The sequence below is a fragment of the Cherax quadricarinatus genome, chromosome 22 (genome assembly GCF_038502225.1).
Source record: "Cherax quadricarinatus isolate ZL_2023a chromosome 22, ASM3850222v1, whole genome shotgun sequence".
In the NCBI taxonomy this organism is placed as follows: domain Eukaryota; kingdom Metazoa; phylum Arthropoda; class Malacostraca; order Decapoda; family Parastacidae; genus Cherax; species Cherax quadricarinatus.
The window spans coordinates 26,509,567-26,531,882 of NC_091313.1; the positions used below are offsets into that span (position 1 = coordinate 26,509,567).

Below are 22,316 nucleotides of genomic sequence, written 5' to 3' on the forward strand. Positions count from 1 at the left end.
CACATTCCATGCTAGACACCATTATCTGAAGTGGATAAACAGATGTATGTGTAAGTATGTGTGCGCAAACTAACTGCTGTTTACAAAGTGCAAGCTCTGGATTGTAAGATAAAACAGAGCATGTTACAGGTGAAGAGGTGGATTGTCCACACCCATACACACGTATTGGTCTCGGCTGCTTCGCTGTCCACTCAACACAACGACTTTCCTGGGAACAAGCACGACAACACTGCAGGTGAATCACTGTTGGTATATTCTTGGAGACGCATTAAGCCCGTACGAGGTCATTTAACTTCTTGGAATTGTCAAGCAAACTGATCGATGCAAGACCGGGAAGAGTTCATTATTATATTCATGGGGGGGGGGGGGGCAGGTAAACTCATAGGGCTGGTACAACATCTGGAGGATTGGAAGGCATTCAGATTCGATCCAAAAAAAAAAAGGGGAACAGAAGCATAATATAAATATTAAAATAATAACAGGAAAATAATTGAATAAACAAATAATTGCAAAGGACTTAAACAGCGGTATCTAACATTTTCGAGCTAAACTTTTATAACAAAGTTGTAATTACCCCCTTCTCTTTATAATCAGTAATAATAATAGCAAGAAAAAAAAAGCATTACCTCCCTGGGTTAATTATGGCAGGTTAAGTATCACTGACTTGATGAGAGGCTTGGTTGTGGCGGGTGATGTAAGTTATCATTACAGGGGTATTGATGGTGACCTGGCGAACCCAGACGACATCTATGATGTAGTACTCTTTCTGGACGACTCCTTCCCTGGCAAGTATTGTTTTATGTTCACTTGTGCTGACACTTGTTGCTGCTGTCAGTAATGGCCCGATATTTTGGTCGGGTCTGCACTCTGTACTGTTCTTTTTGCGTACATTCACGTAGAGGTAGCTGATGAGTTCGGAATCATTGATATATTTTTATTATTATTATTATTATTATTATTATTATTATTATTATTATTATTATTATTATATTCACCAGTGCGCTCGCCCTGGATCATTGACAGTGCTGTGCATATGGGGTATGGTGAATCTTTCTGGGATCATTATCATTATTAATATCCTGGGGAGTGCTAAACCAGTAGGGATTATACAGTGCCTATGGGGGAAAGGGTGGAAAGCATTCGGGCTTAATTAAGGGAATTGGAGCACAGATCCAAATTACCTAGATCAAAAGCCCCTCACCAGCATGAAGGAACCTCCTTTGGTTTTCCTGGGATCAGCAGCCACAGAAGTACATCTAATGGAATTAGCAACTTCAGTAGATGGCCGGGTAATACGGCAGTAGGTAGTGAGTTTTTCCCAGCATGACTATAGATTTGAAGCATGAGGCTACCCTATTCTATACACGTTACGGTGGCCTGGTGGCTAAAGCTCCAGCTTCACACACGGAGGGCCCGGGTTCGATTCCCGGCGGGTGGAAACATTCCGACACGTTTCCTTACACCTGTTGTCCTGTTCACCTAGCAGCAAATAGGACCTAGCAGCAAATAGGTACCTGGGTGTTAGTCGACTGGTGTGGGTCGCATCCTGGGGGACAAGATTAAGGACCCCAATGGAAATAAGTTAGACAGTCCTCGATGACGCACTGACTTTCTTGGGTTATCCTGGGTGGCTAACCCTCCGGGGTTAAAAATCCGAACGAAATCTTATCTTATCTTATGATGGGATCATAGCTAGCGTCTTTAACGCCATGTCGTGACTTTTTTTTGGGTTATGCTAGGTAATTTACACATGCTACTTGGTATGATAACTGTCCTTATGCGTACCTGTGCCTAAATAAACTTGCTTACCTTAGTTCAGTTGCTTTATTATATATCATATACCTGTCCAGGTTTTTTCCAGGTGTACAGAACAAAAGTTAGGGATAAGATAGGTCCTCTTAAAAATAATCTGGGGCATCTTACTGACAAAGAGAATGAAATGTGCTCGATTTTAAATAATTATTTTCTCTCGGTTTTTACACAGGAAGAAACTTACAATATCCCAGTAATTATTTTTTATAGTGGACCTGAAGAAGAAATTATGTAACATCACAGTCACTAGTGAAATGGTTATGAAACAAATAGACCATCTGAAACAAAATAAATCACCGGGTCCTGATGAGCTTTTTTCAAGGGTTCTTAAGGAATGCAAAATGAAACTTTGTGAACCGTTAACTAATATTTTTAATTTATCTCTTCAAACAGGTGTAGTGTCTGATATGTGGAAGATGGCTAATGTAATTCCTATTTTTAAAGCAGGGGACAAGTCGTTACCTTCAAATTACCGGCCAATAAGCCTGACCTCAATTGTAGGCAAATTACTAGAGTCAGTTATAGCTGAGATTATGAGAAGCCATCTGGATAAGCATAATCTGATTAATGATACTCAGCATGGATTCACGAGAGGCCGTTCTTGTCTAATTTATTAACTTTCTTCAGTAAACCTTTTGAGGATGTTGATCACAACAAAGAATTTGATATTGTTTATTTAGATTTTAGTAAGGCATTTGACAGAGTACCGAACCAAAGACTGTTAAAGAAAGTGGCAGGTCATGGCATTGGGAGAAAAGTGCTGTCATGGATAGAGCCATGGCTCACAGACAGGAAGCAGTGTCCATAAATGGGGTTAAATCCGAGTGGGGATCTGTAACAAGTGGCATTCCACAGGGATCAGTCTTGGGCCCGTTGTTGTTTATAATATATATCAATGATCTTGATGAGGGAATTACTAGTGAAATGAGCAAATTCGCCGATGACAAAGATAGGTAGGATAATTGATTCAAACGTAGATATCAGGGAACTTCAGGAGGTTTTAGACTAACTCAATACCTGATCAGAAAAGTGGCAGATGCAGTTCAATGTAGACAAATGCAAGGTTCTGAACATAAGAACATAAGAATGTAGGAACACTGCATGTTGAGAAATGGCTTTACCAGCTAAGATATTTATAAATATAAATATAGTGAACACTTAGCTGATAAAAGACAGCAAATCGTCTACACAGCCGCCCCTGCAGACGAGGTCTAGAAGCTGTCGAAACCATCTTTCAATGGGCTGTAAAGATTTATAATTTGTAAGATTATAAATTACCCCTAGGGGGTGTTATGTCAGCATATTTCATTCACTGATGGCTGACAACTTACTTGTTTGGACTCAAAAGTCCACACCTTACTGCCGACTATAGGCTGATTACAAACTCCTTGCGACTCAAGAACTGCGCAGTCCCCCGTACCACAAGAAATTCGTAACATACCTTGCTCTTGTTATTATTATAATCAAGGGGGAAGCGCTAAACCCGGAGGATTATACAGCGCCTTGCTCTTGTAACGTGAGCTATGGTGTTCTTCACACCTTCGACAGGTATCGGTGACTTGATAGAAGCTGAAGTGTCCTTGGATGTCCACGTCTTCCATTGTCTAGGAAACGCACACTGGTGCACTATGTTCCACAAGATTTGTCTTTATTGTTCACAATCTTATCACAAGAGAAGCTGATCACACTTCTCTTAAGTGTTTATTGTGTTTTGTGAGACGCTTTGTTCACACTAACGCACAGATCGTTGTTCTTTGTTGGTTATCCTGGCGTCAGTGTCACTCTCAGTAGTCAAAAGTAATCTGAAGACGCCACAGCGCCCCATGCCGCCACTGCCCCTTGCACAAAAAAATGCTGACCTAGTACTTTTGCTTCCTTGCCACTTCCTCGATGAAGCAAAGCAAAATGTTTGTTTCTTGCTGTCTTAAGCATAGACAACAATATCCACTATCTTTGAAGATTGAGACACTTATGCAGCATATGGGAATCTTTATTCAGGAAACGTTTCGCCACACAGTGGCTTCATCAGTCCAATACAAAGAGGAAGGCGTAAGGAGAGGAGGAGAATGAGGTAATCAGTCCCTCAACCTGGAGTCGATGTGTTCAGTCCATCAGTCTATCAATCTACAAGATTGATGGACTGAACACATCGACTCCAGGTTGAGGGACTGATTACCTCATTCTCCTCCTCTCCTTACGCCTTCCTCTTTGTATTGGACTGATGAAGCCACTGTGTGGCGAAACGTTTCCTGAATAAAGATTCCCATATGCTGCATAAGTGTCTCAATCTTCAACTTGTCGGTTTTTCAAACCATTCATCACATCCACTATCTTTACTATAGTAATAAAGAGGGAGCAGAATTTTCCTTAATTGTCCTGCTAAAGTAAGAGATGTACTGTCTCTTATTAAACTACACTTTGCAACACTGGACTGCAAGGAGCATCGGTCACTTGACCACGTCAGATACTCGTACAGCATCTGTGATCAATTACTCACTGTAGCAGTAAACAAGACGCTTGCCTCTTCTGAGAGGGCTGGGCCCCTCAGGGCTGAAAGGGGCTGAAGGGGGCTGATACCCCCCTCCTGGAGAAAATTTCTCCACACTGCAGAAGGCCTACTGGCCCACATGAGGCAGGTCCTCTAGTGTCCATAACCCTAGCACTTATAAGTTAAATAATGTAGAACTTAGCCATACAAATTGGGAAAAGGACTTGGGGGTTATGATAAGCAGTAACCTTAAATCAAGACAGCAATGCCTAAGCGTACGTAATATGGCAAACAGATTACCGCGATTTATATTAAGAAGTGTAAGCAACAGAAGTTCAGCGGTTATATTACAGCTTTATACATCATTAGTAAGGCCTCACCTAGATTATGCAGCTCAGTTCTGGTCTCCATATTACAGAATAGACGTAAATTCGTTAGAAAACATTCAGCGTCGAATGACTAAATTAGTACATAGCATTAGAAATCTTCCTTATGAAGAAAGATTAAAGACCTTTAAATTACATTCACTTGTTAGACGAAGAATGAGAGGAGACATGATCAAAGTGTATAAGTGGAAGATGGGTATTAATAAGAACATAAGAACATAAGAAAGGAGGAACACTGCAGCAGGCCTGTTGGCCCATACTAGGCAGGTCCTTTACAATTCATCCCACTAACAAAACATTTGACCAACCCAATTTTCAATGCTATCCAAGAAATAAGCTCTGATATGCAAGTCCCACTCAGATCCAACCCCTCCCACCATTTTAATGTTCCCTCCCACTCATGTACTTATCCAACCTAAATTTGAAACTACCCAAAGTCCTAGCCTCAATAACCCAACTAGGTAGACTGTGATATAAGAACATAAGAACATAAGAACGAAGGAACACTGCAGAAGGCCTACTGGCCCATGCGAGGCAGGTCCAAGTCTCCTACCGGCTTAAGCCAATGCACCCAACCTAGTCAGGTCAGGTCACATTGACTTAAGGGAGGAACACGGCAACCGACCTGGTAGCACAAGCTATCAGGTCTAACTCACACCCACCCACATCCACTCATGTATTTATCCAACCTATTTTTAAAGCTACACAACGTTCTGGCCTCTATAACGGTACTTGGGAGTTTGTTCCACTCATCCACAACTCTATTACCAAACCAGTACTTTCCTATATCCTTCCTGAATCTGAATTTTTCCAACTTAAAACCATTGCTGCGAGTCCTGTCTAGGCTAGATATTTTCAGCACACTATTTACATCCCCTTTATTTATTCCTGTCTTCCATTTATACACCTCAATCATATCCCCCCTAATTCTACGTCTTTCTAGAGAGTGCAGATTCAGGGCCCTTAGTCTATCCTCATAGGGAAGGTTTCTGATACATGGGATCAACTTTGTCATCCTCCTTTGTACATTTTCCAGTGAATTTATATCCATTCTGTAATACGGTGACCAAAACTGTGCAGCATAATCTAAATGAGGCCTAACCAAGGATGTATAGAGTTGAAGAACAACCTGAGGACTCCTATTATTTATGCTTCTTGATATGAAGCCAAGGATTCTATTAGCTTTATTGCGAACACTTATGCACTGTTGTCTTGGTTTCAGATTACTGCTAACCAGAACTCCTAAATCTTTTTCGCAATCCGTAATATTAAGATCTACATTATTTAGTTTATATGTGGCATGGTTATTGTCCTGTCCAACATTTAGAACTTTGCATTTGTCTATATTAAACTGCATCTGCCACTTCTCCGACCACTGCATCAGTCTATTCAAATCTTCCTGGAGTGCTCGAATGTCCTCGTCAGAATGAATTCGACGGCCTATTTTGGTGTCATCGGCAAACTTGCCGATGTCGCTCTTTATGCCCTCATCTATGTCGTTTATGTAGATTGTGAACAGCAGGGGGCCCAACACTGACCCCTGTGGAACACCGCTCGTGACACTTCCCCACTCTGATTTCTCCCCATTTATGCAAACTCTCTGCTGCCTATTTGTCAACCATGCCTCTATCCAGGAAAAAATTTCTCCTCCTATTCCATGTGCTTTAATTTTCCTCAATAGTCTCTGATGTGGGACCCTGTCAAAAGCCTTACTGAATCCATATACACAATATCATATTCATTACCATGATCTACCTCCTCAAATACCTTAGTGAAAAAAGTTAATAAATTCGTAAGGCAGGAACGCCCCTTTGTAAAACCATGCTGAGATTCGTTGATTAATTTATGCTTTTCAAGGTGGCTACGAACTGCCGCGGCAATTATTGATTCCATAAATTTTCCCACTATGGAGGTTAGGCTTATTGGTCTATAGTTCGAAGCTAAGGACCTGTCACCTGTTTTGAAAATAGGTATCACATTTGCCATTTTCCACTTATCTGGCACCATGCCAGTTTGTAGTGATATGTTGAAAAGATTAGCCAAAGGTGTGCTAAGCTCCTCTTTACATTCCTTTAGAACCCTTGCATACAGTTCATCAGGGCCTGGGGATTTGTTAGGTCTTGAGGATATCTCTCCAAGAGAGAACCCACAGTAATGGATTCAAATTAGACAAGTTTAGATTTAGAAAGGATATAGGAAAGTTTGGAAATAGGGTAGATGATGACTGGAACAGTCTACCTAGTTGGGCTATTGAGGCTAAAACCTTGGGTAGTTTCAGATTTAGATTGGATAAATGAGTGAGTGGGAGGGGTTGGACTTGAGTGGGACTTGCATATGAGTGGATAGAGTTAACAGAGCTTATTTCTTGGGTGGCACTGAAAATTGGGTTGGGCAAATGTTTTGTTAGTGGGATGGGTTGTAAAGGACCTGCCTAGTATGGGCCAACAGGCCTGCTGCAGTGTTCCTCCTTTCTTATGTTATGTCCTATAGGCGGTATGGGAGCCTACCTTAGTGAAAAGTGATTGATCTTAATACAGTCTGCATTTTTGTGTCCTAGTGGGCCAGTTGCTTGTGTCTCCTGATAACAGGCACTCTAAAACACTCCCAGAGCTTAATATACGGATTTTAATTACTCTATGTCTTCCCAAGGAAAAAAAGGGATTTGAAATGGAAAAAGTGGAATATGCACCCCTTGAAGGGTGGTCTAGACCGAGTAAACTCCACTTACATCGCCTGTAATCTTAAATATGCAATATATTTCTTAGTAAGTTACACATGGTAAAACGAGTGTCCAATATATACAAAATTCCTCTCTCAGAATCTGTGTATTCGACTTCAGGGGGCTGGGGATTCTGGATTGGTGCCACTCTGGACAACACTGGAACCTGGCAATGGGTGTCTGGCTTGCCTGTCAGGACCCAAGTGGACTTCTGGGGTCGGGGCGAGCCAGGTGATGCTCAGGAGAATGATGAAGGCTGTTTATTCCTTCATGGGTGGTGGAGGTTCCGTGCTGGGGCTGACCCCTGCACCAGTGAGAAGTACTTCATATGCGAGAGGAAAGTTAATTAATTGGATATTTATAATATTTCTGACACAGTATGTTCTGTGCAGCTTTCCTTTACGGGTTTAGGGCTTCCCGTGATAATAATAATAAATATAAGAATAATAATAATAATATACAGTATGTTTTAGACAGTTATTATTAAATTTACATGAAAGCGTAAGCCCGTATAGGTCATCCAACGCTGTTCTAGGCATTATTTCTTCATATTGTATAAATAATTCTTCTGAAAAAATGTGTTCCGCTATTAATATGAATAACCTAATTATTTTCGTATCAATTCATGATGCAAACACTCGGTGGCCACTTTATTAGGTACACCTGTACCAGGCCCCGTGACTGAAGCTCTTGCTTCACACGGCAAGAGTCTGGGTTCGATTCCTGGTGAGGGTAGAAACATTCGGCGTGTTTCCTTACACAGGTTGTCTATGTTCCCCATCAGTAAAATGGGTACCTGGGTGTTAGTTGACTGGTGTGAGTCATATCCTGGGACAAAATTGGCCTAATTTGCCCCAATTATATTATTATAATTATGGGAGAGCCCTAAAGCCATGGGATTATACAGTGCATGTGGGGGAGGGGGTGGAAGGTATTCAGGCTCATTTCAAGGAACTGGAGCACAGATCCAATTCCCTATATCAAGAGACCCTCACCAGCGGCAAGGAACCTCCCTTGAGGGGAATTTGCCCAAAATGCTGTGCATAACAAGCTGCTTTCTATATAGTAGTACATATCATTGATGTCAGCTAGGCCTGTATACCTTGTACATGTACTCATAGAAATAAAGATATTATTATATTATTAATGCAAATATCTAATCAGTTAATCACGTGACAGCACCTCAATGCATAAAAACATGTAGACATGATCAAGAGGTTCAGATGTTCTTCAGATTGAACATCAGAATGAAGAAGAAATGGATCTAAGTGATTCTGACTGTGAAATGATTGCTGGTGCCAGACAGGAAGGTTTATCTCAGAAACTGATGATCTCGGGATTTTCACGGACAACACTCATACAGTTTACAAAGAAAAACGTGAAAAACATCAAACATCCAGTGAGCAGTAATTCTGTGGGTGAAAATGCCTTGTTAATGAGAGATGTCAGAGGAGAATGGGCATACTGGTTCAAGGACCCCTGGTAAAGGACCCCAATTGAAATAAGTGACTTTGTCTGACTTTTTTGGGTTATCCTAGGTTCTCTACACATATGCTGATATATATGATAATTTGTGTAACTGTATTTGTGTATAGCTGAATAAATTTACTTACTAAACTGACAGTAATTCAAATAACCACCGATACAACAGTGGTATGCATAATGGCACATCTAAATGTACAGCACATTGAACCTTCAAGTGGATGGGCAACAGCAGCAGAAGACCACACCAGGTTCCACTTCTGTGAGCTAATAACAGGAGACTGAGGCTACAGTGGGCATAAGCTCACCAAAACTGGACATTTGAAATTAGAAAAATGTTACCTGGTCTGACGAAATGCGATTTCTGCTGTGACATGCAGATGGTAGTGTCAGAATTTGGCATAATATATTATTATTAAACTTTTGGGATGTGGTAGAATGGGAAATTTGCAGCATGAATGTGCAGCTGACAAATCTGCAGGAACTGCATAATACTATCATGTTAACATGGACTAGAATCTCTAAGGGATGTTTGCAGTGGTTTATTAAATCCATGCAACAAAGAATTCAGGCTGTTCTGGGAGCAAAGGCATATTCCTACCCAGTACTAGAAGGGTGTATCTAATAAAGTGGCCACTGAGTGTGTATCATGAATTGTTTCATATCACAGTTCAGATTTGAGGTAGACATTTTTCTCTGTATGTACTGTTTCTAAATATCTGCAGTGTCTGGAGCCACAAATTTCATATTTAAATGCATCACAGAGTAGGAATAGCAACATTTATTGACTTGTATGGTTCCTGCCTGGGGTAATGGGAGGTAGTTAGGTTCGATCCAGGGAAGGGAAGGTCTGATTTAATTCCTTGGATTATTATTATAATCAATAAGAAGCACTAAACCATTAATTCCTTGGAACAAGCATCCTTCACCAGTATCAAGTTACCTTCTTGAGGGGGTTTCTCTTAGTAGACAATATTTAAATTATGCATTTTAAAACACTACTTTTTTGTTATACATAATTATCACAAAAAAATGTTAACCCTCTATTGGTTATACAGCACTGCAAAATACTAGTGTTCTTAATGCTCAGTATGACTGTTAGTACAATATACTGCCTGCAATTATCGATATTATTACATTCATGTAGGAAGTTCTAAACCCATAGCAGTCATACAGTATCTAGGGAAATGGAAGGCATTCAGACTTGATACAAGGAATTAGAGCACAGATCTAATTCTTTAGATGAAGAGCCCCTTACCAGTATCAAGGAACCTCCCATGAGGGGTGCTTCCTACAATAATGAAAATTAAGTCTTCCTTAAGTTCAAGGAGGCAAGAGAACAGCAAATTATTATTATTATTATAATAAAAAAGAAGCGCTAAACCACAAGGGCTATACAGCGCTGCGAGAACAGCAAAAAATTAATGAATACATGAACCACTGTCAACCAGTTTTATAAATAAGAAGTTTGAGATTACAGTTCTATTATTATACTCATGGGAAAGCACCAAACCTGGAAGGATTATACAGTGCAAGGGGAAAGGGAGGGATGGATGGATGCACTTCTTTGAATAAAGAGCCCTTCACTGGCATTAAGGCACCTTTCTTGAGGGGGTAGCTGGACAGGAACCTAATTGGGGTTTGATGGAAAATAAATAATTTTGATTGGTCATAAATAGATCAAGCAGCTAAGTTTGCATGTTCTTTGTCCAGAACATCAGCATGTCCACTGCAAATATTCGATGATCTCAATTATTATCATAGTGAACATTAAAATGGTATAAAATCCCGACAGGTGTGTCTTACCTATTATCATAGTATCTACAAGCATGCTCAATACCTTTATGGGTCATGCAGTGCTGAAGACCTAGGTATAAAAATGGAGATGTTTTGAGGAAGTGTAATGCCAAACAACATTTCTGCAGTGTGAAACTATTGGATGAATTGCATGCCAAGGGATTAAAATGCATATTGCATATTTAAAAAAAAAATAGGTGAAAATTAAAATGCCAAATATTCAGCATCTTTAAAAAATTTATTAAAAGAAAATATTTAAAATATTTTCCCAAACTCACTTCAAATACTGTACAATAATTTGAAGGAGGGGAGTATAAACAGCAAGGAATATATCCCTAATGCTCTGTCACATAAAAAAAAAATAATAGCAGTGGTTATGGATTATCAAACTAAAGCAACACCTAATGAAGACTTAGAAAGCTCCTTATAAATGAGGCTAACTTCATTTACTTGTGTAAATACTGTACAGTGTACAATTTTGGTTGCTTGAACCATCTCTTGAGTACAAATGAAGCAGAGCTTACATGAAAAGCATTTTATAACTGTCAGTTACCAAATATCATTACAATATAAACAAAAAAAAAATTTCTCTGATATACAGTGAACAGAATTGTACTCTTGTTACTGAAGCCTACATTCAGGAGAATATTACGTAGTATTTACTGTACAATACAATTTGTAGCATTTATATGGTAAAATGAGACAAATTTAATTAATGAAACTTAATTAAAGAGATTAACACCTCACTAAACTGGCAATAATATGTGCTAATATAATTCTAGAATATTGAATATTTACAAGAGCCTATGTTTTCTCCAATTAATAAACTTAACACCAGCTTACAGAAAATTTCCCATAGTATGAGGACTACTTCTAGAACCAGCTTCTTTAGCCCTTAAACTGGTTATGACACTATAACATCCTTCTGAGTCCTTATTTAAGATACAGTACACATATGCAACCTTTCACACCTTTTTTTGTGAAATGTAACATGACTTAATTTCTACATGATAAACACAATGGGTGTTTATAAAAAACAAAGAAATATCGTGCCTGCCTCATATCCCACAAAAAAGGACTTCTTAGTAACAAAGTGGGTACCCTCAAGTAAAGACATACTACCTTATAGGAAGACATAATGCAATTCTTGATTGTTGCCAGACAGTTGTCATAAAGAAGCACAATAGTGTAGAAGAACAAGTTCCCTAAGTAAAACGTGTATTATAGACGAATGAGGACAGTGATGAAAACATATGTAGAACCATGTTTGGTTCCTCACATTTGTTAGTTCATAACACATGATAAGGACATCTTCAAAACACTTGACCATATCGGTCTGAAAACTGTAGTGAAGTGGAATAGAAAGGCCGTGTAAAACATACAACAGTCTCTGATGAAGACATTGATGAATATTTTTTTTTTTTTTAACAAGTCGGCTGTCTCCCACCGAAGCAGGGTGACCCCAAAGGAAAGAAAATCCCCAAAAAGAAAATACTTTCACCATCATTCAACACTTTCACTTCACTCACACATAATCATTGTTTTTGCAGAGGTGCTCAGAATGCAACAGTTTAGAAGCATATACGTATAAAGATACACAACATATCCCTCCAAACTGCCAATATCCTAAACCCCTCCTTCAAAGTGCAGGCAATGAACTTCCCGTTTCCAGGACTCAAGTCTGGCTATATAAAAATAACCGGTTTCCCTGAATCCCTTCGCTAAATATTACCCTGCTCACACTCCAACAGCTCATCAGGTCTCAAATACCATTCGTTTCCATTCATTCCTATCTAACACACTCATGCACACTTGCTGGAAGTCCAAGCCCCTCACCCACAAAACCTCCTTTACCTCCTCCCTCCAACCCTTTCGAGGATAACCCCCTACCCTGCCTTCCTTCCCCTACAGATTTATATGCTCTCCATGTCATTCTACTTTGATCCATTCTCTCTAAATTACCAAACCACCTCAACAACCCCTCTTCAGCCCTCTGACTAATACTTTTATTAACTCCACACCTTCTCTTAATTTCCACACTCCAAATTTTCTGCATAATATTTACACCACAAATTGCCCTTAGACAGGACATCTTCACTGCTTCCAACCATCTCCTGGCTGCAGCATTTACAACCCAAGCTTCACACCCATACAAGAGTGTTGGTACCACTATACTTTCATACATTCCCTTCTTTGCTTCCAGATAACGTTTTTTTTTTCTCCACACATACCTCAATGCACCACTCACCTTTCTTCCTTCATCAATTCTATGATTAACCTCATCCTTCATAAATCCATCCACTGACATGTCAACTCCCAAATATCTGAAAACATTCACTTCTTCCATACTCCTTCTCTCCAATTTGATATCCAATTTTTCTTTATCTAAATCATTTGATACCCTCATCACCTTACTCTTTTCTATGTTCACTTTAAACTTTCTACCTTCACACACTCTCCCAAACTCATCCACTAACCTTTGCAATTATTCTTTAGAATCTCCCATAAGCACAGTATCATCAGCAAAAAGTAACTGTATCAATTCCCATTTTGTATTTGATTTCCCATAATTTAATCCCACCCCTCTCCCATACATCCTAGCATTTACTTCTTTTACAACCCCATCTATAAATATATTAAACAACCATGGTGACATTACACATCCCTGTCTAAGACCTACTTTTACCGGGAAGTAGTCTCCCTCTCTTCTACACATCCTAACCTGAGCCTCACTATCCTCATAAAAACTCTTTACAGCATTTAGTAACTTATTACCTATTCCATATATTGTAACATCTGCCACATTGCTCCCCTATCCACTCTATCAAATGCCTTTTCTTTGCAGAAAATGCAAAGCACATTTATGATTCCTTCAATGCAACTGGAATGTACAGAAAAAATGCTAACATCTGAGTCTAATGTAGACACTAAGAATTAGTTATGTATAGCCCAACAACACAGGCATAATACTGGTGTAAACTAGGATAAACCACTGTGTCTGGTACCTTGTCTCGATTCGTGTACAGGGTAGTGATAATTCTTTAAAAACAAAAACAATTATCAGCACTCATATTTTAGAATAATTACATTATAAACCATATTGTATTACTGTATGACAAATTTCCTTTACTTATTATGCTAGGCTTCTATGAACCACAAAGGCTTCATTCAATACCAATTGGCTATTAATATATTATTTTGGTCTTTTTTTTTTTTTTTTTTTTTTTTTAGTCTCTTTTGTTCTTATTGTAACACATATTCACCTTTATCCTATTAAAAGGATTTTTTTTATTAAAAACTTTCACAGGATTGGAAGGTTACCCAAAATGCACCAGTTTAGGAGCTAATGGCAAAATTTATTCTTAAAAGCTACTGAGCATACAAAAACAGATCATAAGACCACAAATCAAATACACCTACCATCTGACTTACGACCTGCTCGACATACCATTCGACTTACAACAGTGTTTTCTATGCCAAATTTCTGGGAAATAAACAACTGTTTGTGTTGTACACTGTTTATCCTAAATCTTACAGTATAAAATACAGTACTAACAGCATAAAAAGTAAAGTAAAAAATAAAATACCAAAATAAAACATTAAAATAAAGTCATTGCAAAAATGTGATGTTGATATTCAGTAGCAAGGTTCGACTTATGTCCATTTCGACTTACGACCGGTTTGTCGGAACCGAACTCGGTCGTAAGTCGGATAGTACCTGTATTAGAACTGGACAATGTTTAGGCCCTAAATGCACAAAAAATGTCCAGTTTTCATTTACAATTTGTGGAATTCTTGTGATTTGTCTGTCACTATGATGTGACTTTTATTCTCCGCACTAAAGCTAATTATAATATGCAAACTTTAGGGGGTCAAATAGCAAACTTCCACAATAGTGAATAGACACTGCAGAGCAAACTTTTACTGGAGCAATTTTGTCCCAATAAAAACTTGTTTTCCACCACATTTTGTCTTCACATGTAAACTTTACCTGACACCTACATGTAATTTTTTGTTATTTAAGCTTAGAACATTGTATACTAATAGCATACAAAGGGCATCTAAGTAAATAACTGCTAAATAATTACAAGGAAACGACTAGTAATGCAGTCTTTCCATGACATGCACTTTACTGTTAAACATTAAGATTTTTTAATATTTAATATTGTAATACATTACATTACAGTATTATTGTAAATATCTATACACTACACTCATAAGATTTCATCAATTACATACTCATATAGCCTTCCCCAAAAAATGGAAATGCTGAGTTACCAAAATCTACAAAGTGATAACATTAGCATACGAAAACTTTTACTTCACATAATAACTCTAAGATGATACTGTTCTGTATGAAGATCCTTTATTATTCTGATATGGGGATGAAAAAACCTCCCATCACATCTTGTGAAGTAAAACACTGTTTATTGTTTTATGGGGTTGACAGGTAAGCCAAGAAAAAAAGATCTGTTCAAAGGACTAAAAACTCCACAGAGCAGATCATCATATGACCAAAACCCATTTCAGAAGTTTTCCTATTTCTCTTGACAAACAAAATACACAATACAGTATATTTCTACCACTACAAACTTCATACACATTAAGTATATCAGTCGGTATTCATGCCTTTTTACTGATAATATTTGTTTAGTTTGTTAAACCAGTACTTCTTATTTTGTCTCATGTTTATAAGCCACAGTATATTAGAACTATAAAAACTTACATTTAGAATTAAGTAATTCACTTTGTACCCAAAATGACATGAGGAATTATGTAAAAAGCAATTTGGAGCAAAAGTGGGGCATATCAATAACCCCTAAGATTCGTTAAGAGATCTGGTTAAGATTCTTTTGACTGTTGATGGTGCAGTGATAATGTTTTAGGCTTTGGCCCATGAGTTCGGCAAATCAAGGCTCACACAATACCTCTTACCTCATATTTGCAAAACTCTTAGTCTTTGTAAATAATATTTAAGGGTCCTCATTCACTGGGTAAGTTTTAGTTCAGTGTGTCTGCCTAAGCAAATTGTTTCTTTAGGGTAAATTACTCTATTATTAATAATAAAAATTTACTTGGTCAATAGAACTGGTTATATTTTATATCAGGCCTCATTTATAAAAAGAAAAAATCATAATATATAACTTTCAAAAAAGTAAATATGAACTATCTCCAAACTTTAGAGTAAAATTTATTGTATATAGGTACTGTATAATACTTTTTCCTATATCTATGATTCAATGATATGTGAAGCATTGTCAAAGTCAGAACACCTGAGTTAGAAGAATACATCCAATTAGGGCACTATTATTGAAGATATTTTAATCCTGGGACCTTGATAATGTCATATAACTGAAGTAACCAAGATCCAAGGACAGAAGCATCTTCAGTAAAGGTGCACCAAGTGTATTCATTTGTGTCCATTTTCCCTAAAGTTGTCAGCAGTGATTTGCCTTCTAACTACACACTTGAGTTAACAATTCTTTCTCAAATCTTTCTTGTATTTAGAGCAAGCAAATGACTGCTATTTCTTATATCACAGGAAAAGATTAACACTTACTGAGCTAATGATCTGAACCTTACTGTTATCTCTGACTCTTGATGTAAGAATGAAATATGTTATTTGTTTTCGATTTTTTTATCACTAATGCAATACAATTACAGTATACAGAATACATTAACACTAGTAATAATAATAATAAATTTAAGCACTAAACTGGAAACAGTTTATGTGTAACTTTCTCCCGGTGGGAGACGGCCGACTTTTTTAAAAAAAAAAAAAAAAAAAAATATATATATATATATATATATATTTTTTTTTTTTTATACAGGACCCATATATATAAAAATCCTATACTGTAAATATAATTTATACTGACAAATCTCAATAATTACATATTAATTACATGATACTGTATGATGTGAAAAATAAGGCATGGATTCATGCAAGACATTAGGCTCAGTGGCACATAGTTACCCTTAACTTGCACAGGCTTTTTCCTCCTATTATGTAGCTATGTCCCATGATTAAATTTTCACATGCTTAGTAATTATCAATACTACCTGGAAGACACCAAGTATACATTAAATATTAAAGAAAATACATTATAAAATGTTATGGGTACATACTACCCCCAGCTACAATACAATTACAGTAGTATAACCTCACTTGTCTACAATATAGCTGACTATGATTCTACCTGGAGTTTACCTGGAGGTAGAATCATAGTCAGCTATATTGTAGACAAGGTACATACATTATAAAAAAATTTGCCCACTATGAAAATGACTAGAATTCTAGTATTTAAGAACTGGAGAGCAAATCTAATTAGCAATTACAAAATTACTATTATAATTATCATCACTTCATTATACTATTTATATATTTATTATGCCCTTAGAAATTTCCCTTGAAGGAATATCTCTGTTGCTTCCTACTGTTAAGACATTTGAAGGAAAACTTGAATCTCAAAATGCTCACATGCTATTCAAAATATTCAATGAAAAATGATGTGTAGAAAGAATAAGATTGCCTCAGCACGAATATAAAAGTGAAAAGTAGGGAAGGAACAGTTAGAAAGACAAAGTAAGGAAATGTAGAATTCAGTGGAATATAAATGGAAAGCCATAAACCTCTATGGATCGTGCATTGCTAAAAGATGATAAAGATCAAGATTAGAAAGAGTTTGCATTAAGAAGGATATGTGGAGAAAGAGAAAGTATTTCAGATCATCTAGTGGTGCTTCTGTGCTAGTGTAGCCAAGAACATCATCAAAAGTAACAAAAGGTAAACTCTTTACTTTTAGTGGTGTAGGGATTCCACTTGCAACAAAAGCCTACTGGGCTACATTATTAAAAAAAGTAATGAGAAAATAACCTTTAAAATGGATAGATACTTATTGTTACTGAGACTTTTTCACCTCTCCAGAAATTAAAACATTGATATGAATGATGAGAATTTATGTGCTCAAGCATGTACAGTAATTAACATGTTTGGAGAATATTTAATGACATATCACTCAGGTATGTCATTTATTTGATCTTAAGTTGTGTGTGTTTATGTGACTGTGAGTCTGATATGGTATGTACTTGACAAGATTCTGTATAAGGAAGAGACAACAAACATTTACCTAACAGATCCTATTGGTTTATGAGGAGAGGGGAGACAGATTAAATTTTTTTTTTTTTCAATAAATCGTCTGTATCCCACCGAGGTAGGGTGATTTAACTGTTTCAGGGTTTCCGACGTACTAGTACGTCTTACTTGCCAGGGTTATTGACGTACTAGTACGCGTAAATTCTAGCACCTTCAAATCTAGCGAGAGAAAGCTGGTAAGCCTACATATGAAAGAATGGGTCTATGTGGTCAGTGTGCACAGTATAAAAAAAATCCTGCAGCACACAGTGCATGAGGAAAAAAACAAACTCCGACAGTGTTTTTGGTTTAAAACAGCAAATTAGCAGTGTATTTTTGTATGGTATTTATGGTTGTATTCTAGTTTTCCTGGTCACATTTTATAGAATGGAAGACATATTACAGAAATTGAGAGGAGTTTGATTGGCTTCACAATGAAAAGTACCTTGAAATTGAGCTCAAATTAGCAGAAATGTTCGATTTTTGCCGAAGTTCAAAAGTAAACAAATCATGCCACGCGTCCAATACACGTCAACTAGTGAGTCTAACATTCTTTCACAAGTGCGCTGATATTATTTATACCATTTCTACACTAATGCAGTAGTCTGCATAACAGTAAATCTTCTATTTTTTGTGAGAATAAAAATTCAAAGTGGAAAACAAAAGAAATGTATGAGGAGCCTGGGGACATGACTAATGAACAGAGAAAATGTTATTTTAGTGCCAGGAATGTCTGTCTTGTTTATTCTGGACCCTATTTGAAAATTGGTATCTTTTGAAATTTGTGTGAAATTGGCAAAATTGCCAATTTCTGATCACTATATTGGACAGTTGAAATCGGTAAATGGGTGGTTTCTTGTACTCATTTGATAGAAAAAATAGAGTTCTAGTGAAATAATTGTGATTTTTGTCGACTAGTACACTGGAATTGGCCGAAAATGGGGCTCAAAGTGGGCGAAATCGCCGATGCATAAACATCATCGAGACCGCTAACTTTGCAAGAGCATAATTCCGTAAGTTTTCCATCAAATTTCACACTTTTGATGTCATTATAATTGGGAAAAGATTCTCTATCATTTCATAAGATTTTTTTTGTTTTTTTCCAAAAAATTTTCGACCCTGAGAACAAGTTTAGGAGAGGGCCTCTCGACCCTGAAAGGGTTAAAAATAAAAACCAGTTTTTCCTTTTAAGTTTAGTAATTCATACAGGAAAGTGGTTAAGATTAAGAAAATATTTGGAAAAAATACATGTACATATGCTATATTGCAAATATTACTCTACGTATAGAGATAACTAGGGCACGAGCCTTAATGTGTCAATGTTTGCTCAAGCTTGATACTGGAGTCTGTTGTAATGTGAGTGTGAACAGACAACAAATGATAAGAGTTTCCTGCATTTCTTCCCTTCTCACTCTCCTCCCTGACATCAGCAAAGACAACCACTCACCCAACTGACACAGCCAGTAAAAAAACATTTGATGAAGCTGGGAACATTGAAGGCAAATGGACCTGACATAGTTTTAGCATGGATTCTACAAAGAGGAAGCATTATCTGAACCACTAGCTAAAATATGCAAGTCAATGAATATGATACAGTTGCTAGAGATCTGGAAGACAGTGAATTTAGTCCCTATATTATATAAAAGAAACATTCAGGAAACACTGAACTACAGACCAGTTTCACTGATATACATACTATGCAAGGTAATGAAGGAGATGATCAGGAGAGTGGCAGAGCAGTTGGGAGAGAAACAGCTTCATAAACACATACATATTGTGCAAGGTAATGAAGAAGATAATCAGGAGAGTGGCAGATCAGTTGGGAGAGAAATAGCTTCATAAACACATACATATTGTGCAAGGTAATGAAGAAGATAATCAGGAGAGTGGCAGAGCAGTTGGGAGAGAAATAGCTTCATAAACACATACATATTGTGCAAGGTAATGAAGGAGATGATCAGGAGAGTGGCAGAGCAGTTGGGAGAGAAATAGCTTCATAAACACATACATATTGTGCAAGGTAATGAAGGAGATGATCAGGAGAGTGGCAGAGCAGTTGGGAGAGAAACAGCTTCATAAACACATACATATTGTGCAAGGTAATGAAGAAGATAATCAGGAGAGTGGCAGAGCAGTTGGGAGAGAAATAGCTTCATACACAATGACCAGCAAGGGTTCAGAGATGGCAAATCTTGTCTTACAAACTTGTTGGAATTCAATGACAGTGTAATGGAAGTGAGACAGAGAGAGAGAGGAGAGGTGGATGGCTTGCATTTTCTTAAGCTGAAAGGAGGTATTTGATATTTTACCCCATAAAAGAATGGGGCAAAAACCTGAAATGCAAGCAGGAATAACAGGAAATGTACACTGGTGGATCAAAGAGTACCTTAGGAAAAGGAAGCAAAGGGTGACTGGCCAGGAAGGAATGTCAGAATAGGGAAGAAAATCAAATAATACAGTAATGGAGATAGTTGGGGTATATAGAAAGAATGGGTGATGACAAAGTAATAAAAAGAATGTGTGATACAAAAGGTCATAAGGAGGGAAAGACAGAAAGTTGGTAGAATAAAGTGATTGTGAAAATTTTGAAAGTGTAAAGTCTAGAGGTTTGTAAGAGGTTCTAAGACAATACTAGACATGATTCTGCAATTACCAACAGACTATTGGGTAGTTATTGGGATAAGATAAAACAGACAGATAGTGGGAACCAACAGTGCTATTTATTGATGATGATGAATATTGGAAAAGCCAAGGCATATAAATAAAAATGGCATGTGTGTTTTTTGTTTTTGGTAGGAAACATGGCCAAGACAGCCTTCGTTGATGGACTATGACAATCCTGAGACTGTTTTCAAATAGAAAACAAATATGACTTACCTTTTATATTAAGTTCAGTAACACCTTCCTAAACAAACTGTTTCATACTTGATCCATACATGACTTAACACACTATACATGAGTATATTGTACTCTTTTCCACAAGGATATGGCAATAAGTGTCAAAATGAGCCTAAGTGGCCCATTGAGCAGGATGCTGTCCAACACTAACCAAGCAAAGATACTTGGTAACTGAAAACTTATGATGATCATCATCCAGACTGTTAACCAACGCCCACACTTGTGTCTGGCTGTGTCAAAGCTGTAATGCAAAAGAAAAGTCTAAGGAAACTAAAAAGCTTTTGTAAATGTTTATTAAATGAAGCTTTGACAGAGAAAGACAGAAAAATAAGAATCACACTAATTTACAATACAATACATTAATTTACAATTAATTTACAATACAAACTTAATTCATTCCAGAAGGCTGTTCGTGTGCTGATACCGAACAAATTTGTTCCCAAAAGGAAAAATGTAAATTAGATTAGTCCATTTCAGACCCCCAAAAATACACTTACAAAGCACTTACAAAAATATACTTAAATAATTGTTCGAGTTGGGAGCTGTTTGAAACTTGAGGTACGACTGTATAAACAATATCTAAAACATAGATGTATAAAAGAAGGGAATGTATGAAAGTATAGTAGTACCAACACTCTTATATGGATGTGAAGCTTGGGTGGTAAATGTAGCAGCGAGGAGACAGTTGGAGGCAGTGGAGATGTCCTGTCTAAGGGCAATGTGTGGTGTAAATATTATGCAGAAAATTTGGAGTGTGGAAATTAGGAGGTGTGGAGTTAATAAAAGCATTAGTCAGAGGGCAGAAGAGGGGTTGTTGAGGTGGTTTGGTCATTTAGAGAGAATGGATCAAAGTAGAATGACATGGAAAGCATATAAATCTATATGGGAAGGAAGGAGGGGTAGGGGTCGTCCTCGAAAGGGTTGGAGAGGGGGGGTAAAGGAGGTTTTGTAGGCGAGGGGCTTGGACTTCCAGCAAGCGTGCGTGAGCGTGTTAGATAAGAGTGAATGGAGACGAATGATACTTGGGACCTGACGAACTGTTGGAGTGTGAGCAGGGTAATATTTAGTGAAGGGATTCAGGGAAACCGGTTATTTTCATATAGTCGGACTTGAGTCCTGGAAATGGGAAGTACAATGCCTGCACTTTAAAGGAGGGGTTTGGGATATTGGCAGTTTGAAGAGATATGTTGTGTATCTTTATACGTATATGTTTCTAAACTGTTGTATTCTGAGCACCTCTGCAAAAACAGTGATAATGTGTGAGTGTGGTGAAAGTGTTGAATGATGATGAAAGTATTTTCTTTTTGGGGATTTTCTTTCTTTTTTGGGTCACCCTGCCTCGGTGGGAGACGGCCGACTTGTTGAAAAAAAAAAAAAAGTAAATAAATAAATATTTAGGAGTACAAATAATAGGCTGTGTTCCTGAAGTGGTTCATCAAAACTAATGTACAGAAAAGAGAGAATGAGTACAGTGGAAATATAATACCTGGTGGAACAATAAGTTTTTTTTTTAACAAGTCGGCCGTCTCCCACCGAGGCAGGGTGACCCAAAAAAGAAAGAAAATCCCCAAAAAGAAAATACTTTCATCATCATTCAAC

General features: G+C 37.5%; 2 protein-coding genes across 5 annotated transcripts in view; one reads left to right on the forward strand and one right to left on the reverse strand.

The window, feature by feature from the left end:
• LOC128689849 (CD209 antigen) overlaps positions 1-14,195 on the forward strand; it is a 32,555-nt gene extending 18,360 nt beyond the window's left edge. Inside the window, exons 6-8 of one of the 2 annotated variants that reach the window (XM_070087600.1) lie at positions 130-235; positions 712-785; positions 7,526-14,195. In XM_070087600.1, coding sequence (XP_069943701.1) covers positions 130-235; positions 712-785; positions 7,526-7,755 — 410 coding nt within the window. In that variant the 3' untranslated portion in view covers positions 7,756-14,195. Of the gene's footprint in view, positions 1-129; positions 236-711; positions 786-7,504 lie in introns of both variants that reach the window. The other variant, XM_070087599.1, reaches the window with a different exon arrangement.
• Positions 13,878-22,316, reverse strand: part of LOC128689677 (transmembrane protein 62) — a 76,208-nt gene continuing 67,769 nt past the window's right edge. For all 3 annotated transcript variants that reach the window (XM_053778038.2, XM_053778039.2, XM_070087598.1), the window contains exon 14: positions 13,878-20,958. In XM_053778038.2, the coding sequence (XP_053634013.2) occupies positions 20,769-20,958 (190 nt within the window). In that variant the 3' untranslated portion in view covers positions 13,878-20,768. The remainder of the gene's footprint in view (positions 20,959-22,316) is intronic.